The 12,559-nt window shown below is 45.7% G+C and overlaps 1 protein-coding gene across 1 annotated transcript in view; it reads right to left on the bottom strand.

Annotated features, from left to right (window-relative positions):
- LOC132386278 (uncharacterized) overlaps nucleotides 1–12,222 on the bottom strand; it is a 32,935-nt gene extending 20,713 nt beyond the window's left edge. Inside the window, exons 1-4 of the mRNA XM_059958555.1 lie at nucleotides 12,124–12,222; nucleotides 6,636–6,795; nucleotides 3,310–3,401; nucleotides 1,549–1,715 (exon numbers count right to left, since the gene is read on the bottom strand). Coding sequence (XP_059814538.1) covers nucleotides 1,549–1,715; nucleotides 3,310–3,319 — 177 coding nt within the window. The 5' untranslated portion in view covers nucleotides 3,320–3,401; nucleotides 6,636–6,795; nucleotides 12,124–12,222. The remainder of the gene's footprint in view (nucleotides 1–1,548; nucleotides 1,716–3,309; nucleotides 3,402–6,635; nucleotides 6,796–12,123) is intronic.
- Between the last annotated feature and the right edge of the window lie 337 nt (nucleotides 12,223–12,559).

Below are 12,559 nucleotides of genomic sequence, written 5' to 3'. Positions count from 1 at the left end.
GGAATTAGAGATCATAGGGTAATGATGACAGGTGAAAGGCAAAGTGAAGGGGAACCTGTTCACTCAGAGGTTGCTGAAGAGCGCGGAACGTGCTGCCATCTTAATTAGTCGATGTACATTCGAGTTGATTATTTAAGATCAGTTTGGATAAGTTCATTCAATGGGGGAGTTTTGGACGTCTCCAGTCCGAGTTCAGATCAATGGGACTAAGCAGATAATACGTCGGTGTGGACTAGGTGGGCAGAAGAGCCTGTTGCTGTACTGTAAGGTTTGATGACTATGACTAGGTGAAACTATGGCCGGGCCACTGTTGAGTTTTGCCAGGGTAATCCCTGGTGAACCGCAGCAGCTTCACCCTTCACTGCCAGGATCCATGAGGGGTCCAGTGCCAGCCAACAGCTGGGAACTGGCAGTGAGGAGCAGCCAGCAAACTCAGGACTATTGTGTATGTGTCACAGACCAAAGCCGACCGGTGGTAATGTTGAGTAAGAAGTTTGGACTGAAATTCTCAGCTGCCTCATGTGGAATGCAATGCTCAGTATGGTGTCTGGCTCTTCACTAATATTCATTCTAGGTGGTAATAGGTGAACGCAGTCCAGTAGCACGTGGACCATTGGAAAGCTGTTTCCTTGTAATTCTATGTTAGCTGTAGATGTTTGGAATATTTTCAGTGGCACTAATGTTGCACTTCCCATGTTAACAGTATATGCTATGGTAATTACAAACTCAAATTGGAAGTCACAAGGAACAGAAGTAACAGAACCATGAGGCATGTTGGGATATTGATCAAAAAAAGGGTCAGCAGTTCAAATGAGAGATGACAGTCAGTGTTGAACTGACGATGGGGTTGAAGGTCGACCGAGAATGAGCTGAGAAATAAGTCACTATATATTTGATTTGTGGGAAACCCGTGGGTCATCAGGAGAACGCAGACTGGTGAGTGGCCATTAAGGTCGAACATTGGGAACATGATGTGATGTCAGACTGAGTGGTGTAGAGTGGTTATCTGTCCACTTGCAATGTCCGTCAAGTGTCACATCACTAAATTCACCAGTCAATCATTGCCTGTATCCTAATCTGTCTATAAATGAATGTGATCAGAAAACTGGAGAGAGGATTGTGTTGGTTAATAAAAGTTCAGGGTTTTTCGCAGATGAAAACTCTTTTCTTGATGTTGACCACAAGCATTACAGGATTTTTACAGCCCAGAGGTGTCGTTACACCGGTTCTGTCACCGGTTTGTGATAGATTCAGTAGAATATACACTCAGTGTATGTCCCTTCCACTTACGTGATACTCCTGCCCGGTGAAGTGAATCATTGCCTGTATCCTAATCTGTCTATAAATGAATGTGATCAGAAAACTGGAGAGAGGATTGTGTTGGTTAATAAAAGTTCAGGGTTTTTCGCAGATGAAAACTCTTTTCTTGATGTTGACCACAAGCATTACAGGATTTTTACAGCCCAGAGGTGTCGTTACACCGGTTCTGTCACCGGTTTGTGATAGATTCAGTAGAATATACACTCAGTGTATGTCCCTTCCACTTACGTGATACTCCTGCCCGGTGAAGTGATCCTCGCCCATTAACATGAAGCTGACTCCCTCCACGCCCTCCTCAATCGCCTGCTCCAGGCGCTCCATGTAGAATCTCGTCAACCAAAACAGTTGGTGATCGTCACAATTTGACAGGAAGGCGGAGATGGCGGAGTTCAGATCTGTAGTCGTTCATAGAACATAAAATAATAGATGTACCATGCGTATGCGGACACGATGCCATTTTAAACCAATCCCATTTTCAGGAACACGGTCAATGTCCCCCGTTCCCGGCCTACTCATGAGTTCAAATGCCTCTCAGACGCTGCTGAGTATCTGTTTCCAGTCCCTCCCTCGGCAGCTCATTCCAGACACCGATCACTCTCTGTGGAAAACCTGCATCGTAAATCCCCTTTAAACTTTACCATCTAAACAGACCTGTTACCTCAGGTTTTTGTGGTGAAACTCGTCTGCACCCTCTACAGACCCTCCACATCATTCTCGATTTGTGCACAATACTGAAATTGTCTCTTAACCAACGCGTATCCAGTTACAGTCTAACCTTAACAAATACCTCAACTCATCGTTAGCACACTACTAATTGTGTTGCCACCTTCAGGGAGCTGGGCACATCCATCACAAGACCCGACAGTACATCAATCTTATTATCAGTCCCAACATTCACCGTGCACATTGCGCGCGAATTTGACCTCTCAAAATGCAACTTCTCACATTTGCCTGAATTATCTGTACTTGGTGACACTGTGTTCCTATTTCTAACTGGATGCCGAACACTTTGACAACAGTCCCAAATTTATTCAACTCCTCCAACTCTGTAAATCAACGAATAAGTCCACCTAGTATATAATCTGATTAACCTATTTGATTCACACACACGACACATGGCGAAACATCGATCCTTGCGAACACTACTGGTCACAGACCTTCAGCCAGAACAACGCTCCTCTGGTGCTGACTCCATTTTATGTACCCAAGACGACTTTGAAATCAATTTACAGATCCTCAGCACGAAACGTTGAAGGTTATTTTTTTCACTATAGGTGCTTCCTGACCTGCTGAGTTCCTCCAGCATTTTGTACAATGCCCTCTCCACTTATTATTTTGTTTTACTTTCATCCTATTCGCCAAGAGCATTTCATTGCTTCAGTAGCCCCCCCCACCCCCGCCCCAGATTCCCTGTGTACAATTTCTCTTGTTCACTGTCTCCTGCACCCAGCCCGTCCTCCCTCAATATAACCTTCTTTAACTCGGCCACAGAAAACAAACACCGGGAACTCCCCTCACCTCCATTGTGCAACAACCCGTTTATCTGGGGAGAATTCACCATTGCCCTTCCAAACAGAAAACAACATCTATTTCTCTCGCTGGCTGTCGGAGGCATTTCCCACATCAGGCCTTACCAAATGCTGACGGAAATTCTGTCTGTTCCCTCTACTGTTACATTGCCCGCTGTTGTCTTCCTGTCTGAGTGTTACCCACAGCCACCTTATTCAGGGGCTCCTTCTCCTTTCACTCAGGTGAAGATTTGTGGGGTGAGCGGAGCGATTCGATCATTCCCCTCGTTAGGTCCCTGCGCTGGAGCTGGTGAATTGTTCCAGTGCTCAAAGTCGCTTTACCAGGTGGAAAAATGACCCCGTTTGATGGCACTCTTTTGCCCAGTTATTGCCCAAGTTTATCCCTCTGAACTATTGATAATTTGACTACACGTGTACCATAAGGACAGAGTTTTAATGAGAATGAGCTCAGTGAACATACTTGTGTCCATTCTGACTCTGACTGACGTTGGTTGATTGTCGTCTTCTTGTCTGCCGTCTGGGTGGCAGAAAGCTCCACCTGCTGGCAGTGACCTGAATTACACAAATAAAGGAGTGAGTCAGTTACTCCGCCCTTCATAATTTAAACAATGTTTGTAAGGTCACTGCTCACTGTCCTACATTTCAGGGAGCAAATGGAGATTGAAACAAAGACCTCCAACTGAACACAGAGTTCAAGATGATAGCAAGGAAATATAAGGAAACTTTCTTAAAGGAGCGATGCACTGAAGCTGAAGAAGCCAACAGAATTGGAAAAAGAAACACAAGAGAACTTTTGCTAAATGTTAGGGAGATCAAAGGAACATTTCATGTAAAATGAGCATAGGAAAAGACAAAGAAGGGAAGGACCTTACAGAAGCAAAGGACATCAAAGGGAGTTGGCAGGAACACACAGAAGAATTGCAGAAAGATCCAACAGCGAAGACACCTGCAATGACTCCCTTATCGATCTAGAGCCAGGCATTCTGGAAAGTGAAGTCGAATGGGCCATAGAAATCATTGCCAATAATAAGGCTGCAGGATGTGACAGGACTCCGGTTGAATTGTTTAAAACTCTAAAAGATGATGCTGTAAATGTGTTGCATACAATTTCCCAGAAGATCTGGGAAAAAATTAGAAACAACAATGACCTTTATGCTGGATTAAGATGTGTTTTTATCCCCATACCCAAGAAGGGAACTATAAAGGATTGTTCAAATTACTGAACATTTTCACAAGCTAGAAAGATAATTCTAAAGATTGTGCAAGCAATGCTCCAGCAATATATGGAACCTGAACTGCCAGATGTACAAGCTGGTTTTAGAAGAGGCAGAGGCACCAGAGAGCATATTGCTAACCTACGCTGGATAATGGAGAAATTGAGAGACTTCCAGAAAAGTATTTATCTGTGTTTTATTGACCACTCTAAAGCCCTCAACAGTGTGGACCATAATAAACTACAGCAAATCCATAAGGAAATGGAGATACCTGGACATCCGCTGTGCCCTATGAGAAACTCTAATAGGTTGGCCACATCAAGAGAAAACAGTATTCCATGATGGTAAAACAGAAGGTAAAGGAAGGGGAGGACACCAGAGATGATGATGGCTACATAATACTACTAGACAATGAGCCTGACCTTGTGAAATCTTGGATAGGCAGTTTCCAACAAGGCAGCTTGGTGTGCAGTAACGTTGTTTTATTTCACTGTATTCATCAGCTTTCATGTATGGTTGACTGACTATTGAGTTTGAACATAAATTGGACAATGATTTTATCATAAACTAAATGCAATAATAAATATAAATGTTTTCAGTCAATAACAGACTTATTGTTGCATTTTATTCCTCAGATAAATCGCTAATGCAGACAGGGAGCAACCATGCACCAAGCATCCGTCCCCATAACACCCCCTTGGTGAGCCTGCTGGCCCAAGGTGGGTCTGTTTACTCTGTTGTTTAAACCCAGACACCTCAAACAAAAGGCATCCGCTGGGTCCCTCCAGCCCACCGTGTCAGATAGTAAGATCGTGACTTGTTCACAAAATCACTCAACACCGCACTTGTAGGTTAACACTTTACCGGTGTCTGCTACAAATATACTGAAGCCTTCTTTATCCTCGCTACTTCAGAGGAAATAAACCCCCTGTACTCCCACTGTCGCCATTGCAGCTCCGCTAACTCCTTGGAGAGGAAGAGCAGCATTAAAAAAACGAGCTTGTTGGATCTTTCCCGGGAGTCAGGTTAGGAAACGCGTGGTGGGGTCCAGGGAGGAAACTCCTTAATGACGAAACCCATATTCCCGTTGGTTGGTATGCTAAATTGGCATTTGCTGTCACCAGTGAGGGATAAGTAAATCTCACATCACTTCACACGAGATACCGGGCACGCGCAGCATGCTTAAATTGTCAAAATGTCAGCTCGGGAGCGCAAGCGTGATGGTGCTCCGTGAGACGCATGAGCAGTGGGCTGGTGCACGCGGTCGATGGGGAAACTGTAGAGTCAGTAACAGGGAACGGGGAGCACGTCCCTTGGTCCCGTACCGTCCTGGCCAGCTCACCAAATGAGTCATGGTCAATCCGCAACCCGCTGGGGTTAATACACCAATCCCCATGTATATACTTAATAAATGTAATGGTTCTTGTCAGTTCCACAATATAATTAATTTGCTGATGTTATATTGTGTTACACTAATTAAACTGTCAGAACTTGTCTAATCAACACACAAAATGCATAAGTGGACCATTCGGTCCTTCGAAACTGCTGCTGATCTGATTTAAACTTTCGTTACGCATTGCCCCATGTTCATCTCGATAAAACTTCAATCCCACTTTTTATGAAGAAGCTGGGCTTCGAATGGAAACAAAGGCTTTTCTTTCACTGGTCAGTGAGGAGAACGAGTTCCTAACTCTCCCGATTAACTACAGCAAAAAAAAGGGAGGTTGAAAGAGGGAGTGGAGAGTGGAAACTGTTGCTGCTTTTCACTGCACGACGCCCTTTCCACAGTCAACCCTTCCACAGTCTTTCTGAACATTGCATCTACCTTAATATCATCTCCTTCATCATCTGACCCAACACGCTGCCTCCCATCAAAAAATGACTGAATTTAAAGCAATTCCGGTTGCAAGGGCATTCGTTCATGTCAAGTAAAGGTATTACCTGTGACTTTGGTACCGGGTCAAAAGGGAAATTGCAAAACCTAGTTCTGTTTAAGCACAGGTTCATAGGTTCTGGCAATTTATTGGAAGAAGACTACTTGATGTCGCCAGGCTATGTAAATGTAAATTATTGGTTGCCATTTGCTAGTTAGGACTGAATTAAATGTGGTGCTAGGACATTTGGCTTCAAGAGGGTTTGCTCTTAGCAGAGGCTTGCACGACGATATACCTGAGGGCAAGTGTATCATTGTAGCTTGCAATAGATAGAGGAGTCAATGACATGTTGCTGTAGTTCACGGTAATTCCACATTTCTGCAATAACTACAGCAGGAAGCGCTGCGGGTCTCATAAAGGGAGAAAATTCTCAACGCATTTTGAGATGATTGCCACCTAACACAGCCAAGCAAAGAAACAACAGAACCGATAAGAGTTTGAAATGAGCAGGCAATGTGAGGGAATGTGTGTGGCTTCACAGAGCTGGGATGCTGAGAGCAATTAGCAAATCTGGAGTGATTGCTACTGACATAACTGGCACTTCTACATGTATTCAGTCCCACTTTATCTATTTCCTGCCTTCCTTGGTACAGATATGTAATGTCTGAAGGACCGGTGTTTGAGTAAATGAGACTCACCAAACTTTCTCCTGACTGAATCAATGGAAACTAAGGGATCTCTCCAGTTGATGCTCTCAGTACTCGGGCTGGTTCACTTGTTGATCTTCCCTCATCTTTAGTTGTGATTTCTTTCCAGTTGTGAGCTTTTCTTCCAGTAAATCTCTCACTGTAGGTCTAACTTTAACCAGAGAGACGATGAAGCATGTTAACAACAGAAAGGAACACCAAGCATTAAACTGAAATTTAAATCTTGAATGCATATATAATGATCCGAGTGAAGAAATCTGGAACTGTCCCTCACACTTTACAAAACCTAACAAGGGATACAAAGGAATACACATAAAATGCTGGTGGAACTCATCAGGCCAGGCAGCATCTGTACGTTAATTCGACTCTCCATAGATGCTGCCTGGTCTGCTGAGTTCCTCCAGCATTTTGTGTGTGTTGCTTCGCAGTATCTGAAGATTTTCTCTTGTTTGTGATGGGATACATATACAGGGGCTCAGTCAAGGTACAAGATACAAGTCATGATACATAGGAGTAGAATTCGGTGATTCGGTCATTCTAGTCTGTTGCATAATCAGTCATGGAGGATTAATTTTCCAACCCCGTATTCTTGCTTCCCTGCTATAATACTCAACCTATTTAGCAATTCAGAACATGAATGTACCCAACGATAGCCTCCGCCACCCTCTGTGGCATCAAATTACACAGATCAACCAACATTTGGCTAAAGTAAGTGGTCTCGTCTCAGTTTTAAAGTGAAGCTTCTTTATTCTGAGGCTGCACACAGATCCCAGACACTCCGTCTAATCAAGACATCCTCTCCATTCCCAATATATCCAGGCTTGTTGTTATTTAGTAGGTATAAATAATCACTCCCCCCCCCCCCCCCCACAACCAGCATCCTTCTGAACTCCACTGAACTCAGGCCCAGGGCTATAACATGCCCCACATGCATAAAGCTCATCATTCCCCGGCTTATTTTGTGAACCTTGTTCTCAACAATTGTACTGAACAGATGTCCGGGATTAAAAGGATAGAAAACTGGTACCAGGATAATTTACAGGGAAAAGCTTTGATTTCTTTACTGTCCTACAATTACAAAACGAGCGCAGCTGCACTGCTCCATTCACAGGAAATTTAACATGTTCCAGAGTGAGTGTAATAAAGAGAAACTGGAATCACTAGAAATGCTCAGCAGGTAAGGAACAGCCGTGGGGAGAGGACCAAGTTAACAATTCGGTTTCCTAACCTTTCGTCAGAATGGATTCAAATATTACCCAGTTTTTACTGGAAATCCTGTGTTGTTTACCTTGGGGCGGCGGAGACTGAGGGGAAAACTGTCAGAGGTTTGTAAGATTATGAAATACATTGACAGAGTAGTCAGGGAGTATTGTTTCACTGGTTAGAAATGTCCAATACCAGAGGACATGCAATGAACGTGTGAGGGAATAGTTGCAAAGGAAATGTGAGGGTAAGTTGTTTTACTCAGGGAGGGAGTGGTGAATACCTGCAATGAGCTGTCAGTTATAGTGGTGGAAGACAATACATCGGAGTCTTTGAAGACACGGTTAGATAGGCACATGTGTGTGAGGAAGATCGAGAGGATATGGATATTGTTTAAGACAGACGGATTAGTTTTTTTTTGGTGGGGGCTTGATTTCTTTTTTAGCTGGTTTAGCACACCACTGTGGCTGAAGCGCCTGTTCCTGTGATGCACTGTTCCATGTTCTGTTCTATCTCCAGCATCTTGAGTTTCTCTTTGACTCCCACTGGCAGATAGATAGGTGAGAGTGAGGGGGGATTTCCAAATGTGAATTGAATTCTGAAACCCCGGTCTATTTCTACTGGTGCAAACACAAAACTACATGTTTAATCACAGGCTCACCCTGTGAGGGACAGAATTGGAAATTCAATTCCCTACTTTTCTTCCAAAGGAACTATAGAATCAAATATCTGAGCACAGAACAGAACTACGAACTGATCATTTCATAAACCCGGGAAGCTTGATCCCCGAATTAATTTTATCTGGTTAAAAAATTAGTGTTATCTATCCCGGGATCCAACCTCACTGGGTCACAGCCCACACTGAGAGTTTTGCACATCTTCCCCATTTTCCACATTGGGCGGCATCAACACAGATTCAACCTGATAGTTTTCAACCAAATTTCCCAGTTCCACACAACTGCCCTTCCCAAGAGACTTAACCCCTTCCAAAGCAATGTACTAAAAAGCTGAAAACGAAATGAACATTCAGCAGATAAAGATCATCTGTGGAAAGATGATTTTTCAGGTCCAACACCCTGTATCGAAATGGCTTTGAACATTTTTTTGATTTGATTTCAGGTCTCCAGCATCTTATTTTTTTATATACATGATATTCACAGACAGGCGACAGTGAGTGTGAATTTCCAAACACGTTGAGGATACTGAACCCGAGGTAGATAACCAGTGATGCAAACACTGAACAGCTCACTCCAGGTACTCACCGCCTCTGTGTATTGAGGTTAACTCACAGGTCTATTCGATCTGTCTGCTGTATTGTTTCTGTGCCCTTCGGTTCAGACTCACTCACCCCGGGAAACGAACACTGGTGTATGTGGCTGGGCATCAAGGGTTTACAGACTACACAAGGCTGGGCTCACTAACCCCGGGAAACGAACACTGGTGTATGTGGCTGGGCATCAAGGGTTTACAGACTACACAAGGCTGGACTCACTAACCCCGGGAAACGAACACTGGTGTATGTGGCTGGGCATCAAGGGTTTACAGACTACACAAGGCTGGACTCACTAACCCCGGGAAACGAACACTGGTGTATGTGGCTGGGCATCAAGGGTTTACAGACTACACAAGGCTGGACTCACTCACCCTGGGAAACGAACACTGGTGTATGTGGCTGGGCATCAAGGGTTTACAGACTACACAAGGCTGGACTCTCTAACCCCGGGAAACGAACACTGGTGTATGTGGCTGGGCATCAAGGGTTTACAGACTACACAAGGCTGGACTCACTAACCCCGGGAAACGAACACTGGTGTATGTGGCTGGGCATCAAGGGTTTACAGACTACACAAGGCTGGACTCACTCACCCCGGGAAACGAACACTGGTGTATGTGGCTGGGCATCAAGGGTTTACAGACTACACAAGGCTGGACTCACTAACCCCGGGAAACGAACACTGGTGTATGTGGCTGGGCATCAAGGTTTTACAGACTACACAAGGCTGGACTCACTCACCCTGGGAAACGAACACTGGTGTATGTGGCTGGGCATCAAGGGTTTACAGACTACACAAGGCTGGACTCACTCACCCTGGGAAACGAACACTGGTGTATGTGGCTGGGCATCAAGGGTTTACAGACTACACAAGGCTGGACTCACTAACCCCGGGAAACGAACACTGGTGTATGTGGCTGGGCATCAAGGGTTTACAGACTACACAAGGCTGGACTCACTAACCCCGGGAAACGAACACTGGTGTATGTGGCTGGGCATCAAGGGTTTACAGACTACACAAGGCTGGACTCACTAACCCCGGGAAACGAACACTGGTGTATGTGGCTGGGCATCAAGGGTTTACAGACTACACAAGGCTGGACTCACTAACCCCGGGAAACGAACACTGGTGTATGTGGCTGGGCATCAAGGGTTTACAGACTACACAAGGCTGGACTCACTAACCCCGGGAAACGAACACTGGTGTATGTGGCTGGGCATCAAGGGTTTACAGACTACACAAGGCTGGACTCACTAACCCCGGGAAACGAACACTGGTGTATGTGGCTGGGCATCAAGGGTTTACACACTACACAAGGCTGGACTCACTCACCCTGGGAAACGAACACTGGTGTATGTGGCTGGGCATCAAGGGTTTACAGACTACACAAGGCTGGACTCACTCACCCTGGGAAACGAACACTGGTGTATGTGGCTGGGCATCAAGGGTTTACAGACTACACAAGGCTGGACTCACTCACCCTGGGAAACGAACACTGGTGTATGTGGCTGGGCATCAAGGGTTTACAGACTACACAAGGCTTGACTCACTCACCCTGGGAAACGAACACTGGTGTATGTGGCTGGGCATCAAGGGTTTACAGACTACACAAGGCTGGACTCACTAACCCTGGGAAACGAACACTGGTGTATGTGGCTGGGCATCAAGGGTTTACAGACTACACAAGGCTGGACTCACTAACCCTGGGAAACGAACACTGGTGTATGTGGCTGGGCATCAAGGGTTTACAGACTACACAAGGCTGGACTCACTAACCCCGGGAAACGAACACTGGTGTATGTGGCTGGGCATCAAGGGTTTACAGACTACACAAGGCTTGACTCACTCACCCTGGGAAACGAACACTGGTGTATGTGGCTGGGCATCGAGGGTTTACAGACTACACAAGGCTGGACTCACTCACCCTGGGAAACGAACACTGGTGTATGTGGCGGGGCATCAAGGGTTTACAGACTACACAAGGCTTGACTCACTAACCCTGGGAAACGAACACTGGTGTATGTGGCTGGGCATCAAGGGTTTATAGACTACACAAGGCTGGACTCACTAACCCTGGGAAACGAACACTGGTGTATGTGGCTGGGCATCAAGGGTTTACAGACTACACAAGGCTGGACTCACTCACCCTGGGAAACGAACACTGGTGTATGTGGCTGGGCATCAAGGGTTTACAGACTACACAAGGCTTGACTGTACCAATGACACCCCCTCCCTGGCACTAACCCTGGGAAACGAACACTGGTGTACGTGGCTGGGCATCAAGGGTTTACAGACTACACAAGGCTTGACTCACTAACCCCGGGAAACGAACACTGGTGTACGTGGCTGGGCATCAAGGGTTTACAGACTACACAAGGCTGGGCAGACTACACAGACTACACAAGGCTGGACTCACTCACCCTGGGAAACGAACACTGGTGTACGTGGCTGGGCATCAAGGGTTTACAGACTACACAAGGCTTGACACCCCCTCCCTGGCACTCCAAACAATGCCTCGAAGCACACAACACAAGCCAGCCAGGAAAGCCACTACCCCGACAGCTGAGCATCCAATGTCGGTAACAGCAAATTTAATGAGGACTCTGGCCAGAAAGAGTGTACATGTGCACATTGATGTCTTCACAGCTATCGTCAACACTTCACTCATCCAGGCTGCTGTTCCCATGTGCTTCAAATCAACCACCATTATCCTTGTACCAAGGAACTCTACATATTCGGAACAAAGTGACCTACTGCCCTGTGGAGTTGTCGCCAATCAGCATAAAGTGCTTTGAACGGCTGATAGTGGCGCACATCAAAAAGTCACTGGTCACTCTTGTTCACTGGTCACTCACCAGTATGCTTACCGACTGAATCGCTAAGTGGCAGATGGCATTGCATCTCTCATTCTCCTTGGCCTGATATGCCTTAAAAAAAGACAATTAGGTCAAAATGTTGTTTCTGGATTTCATTTCGGCATTCATCGTTGTTGTCCCACAAACCTTGGTGAACAAATTCCCACGCCTCCGTCTAAAGTCACCTCTGTGCAACTGGGTGGTGGACTTGCTAACCAACAGACGACAGACAGTCAGAGTGCACAACTGGTCCTCCCTTCCCATCATCGTCAACCTCTGTGACCCTCAGCCTTGTGCTCAGACCATTGCTGTCCACTCTGCTCACACGATTGCAAATCCAGACTCCCGAGCAAGACCGACCTGCCATCAAGCACGTATTCACAGAAAGGTGGTGGAAAAGTACCATGATATCATTAAAGGTCCCACACACCCTAGTCCGGGACTGTTTGTCCCACTCACATCAGTCCATCAGGGAAAAGGCTACATAACATCCACGCCTGTACAATCATCCTCGAAACAGTTATTTTTCCCTTTTTGAATAGTGAAGAAAACTATTGAGGCTTGGTCGACCTCATTAAATTGG

The sequence above is a fragment of the Hypanus sabinus genome, unplaced genomic scaffold, assembly GCF_030144855.1.
Source record: "Hypanus sabinus isolate sHypSab1 unplaced genomic scaffold, sHypSab1.hap1 scaffold_1088, whole genome shotgun sequence".
In the NCBI taxonomy this organism is placed as follows: Eukaryota; Metazoa; Chordata; class Chondrichthyes; order Myliobatiformes; family Dasyatidae; genus Hypanus; species Hypanus sabinus.
This window is presented reverse-complemented; position numbering and strand designations above follow the sequence as displayed.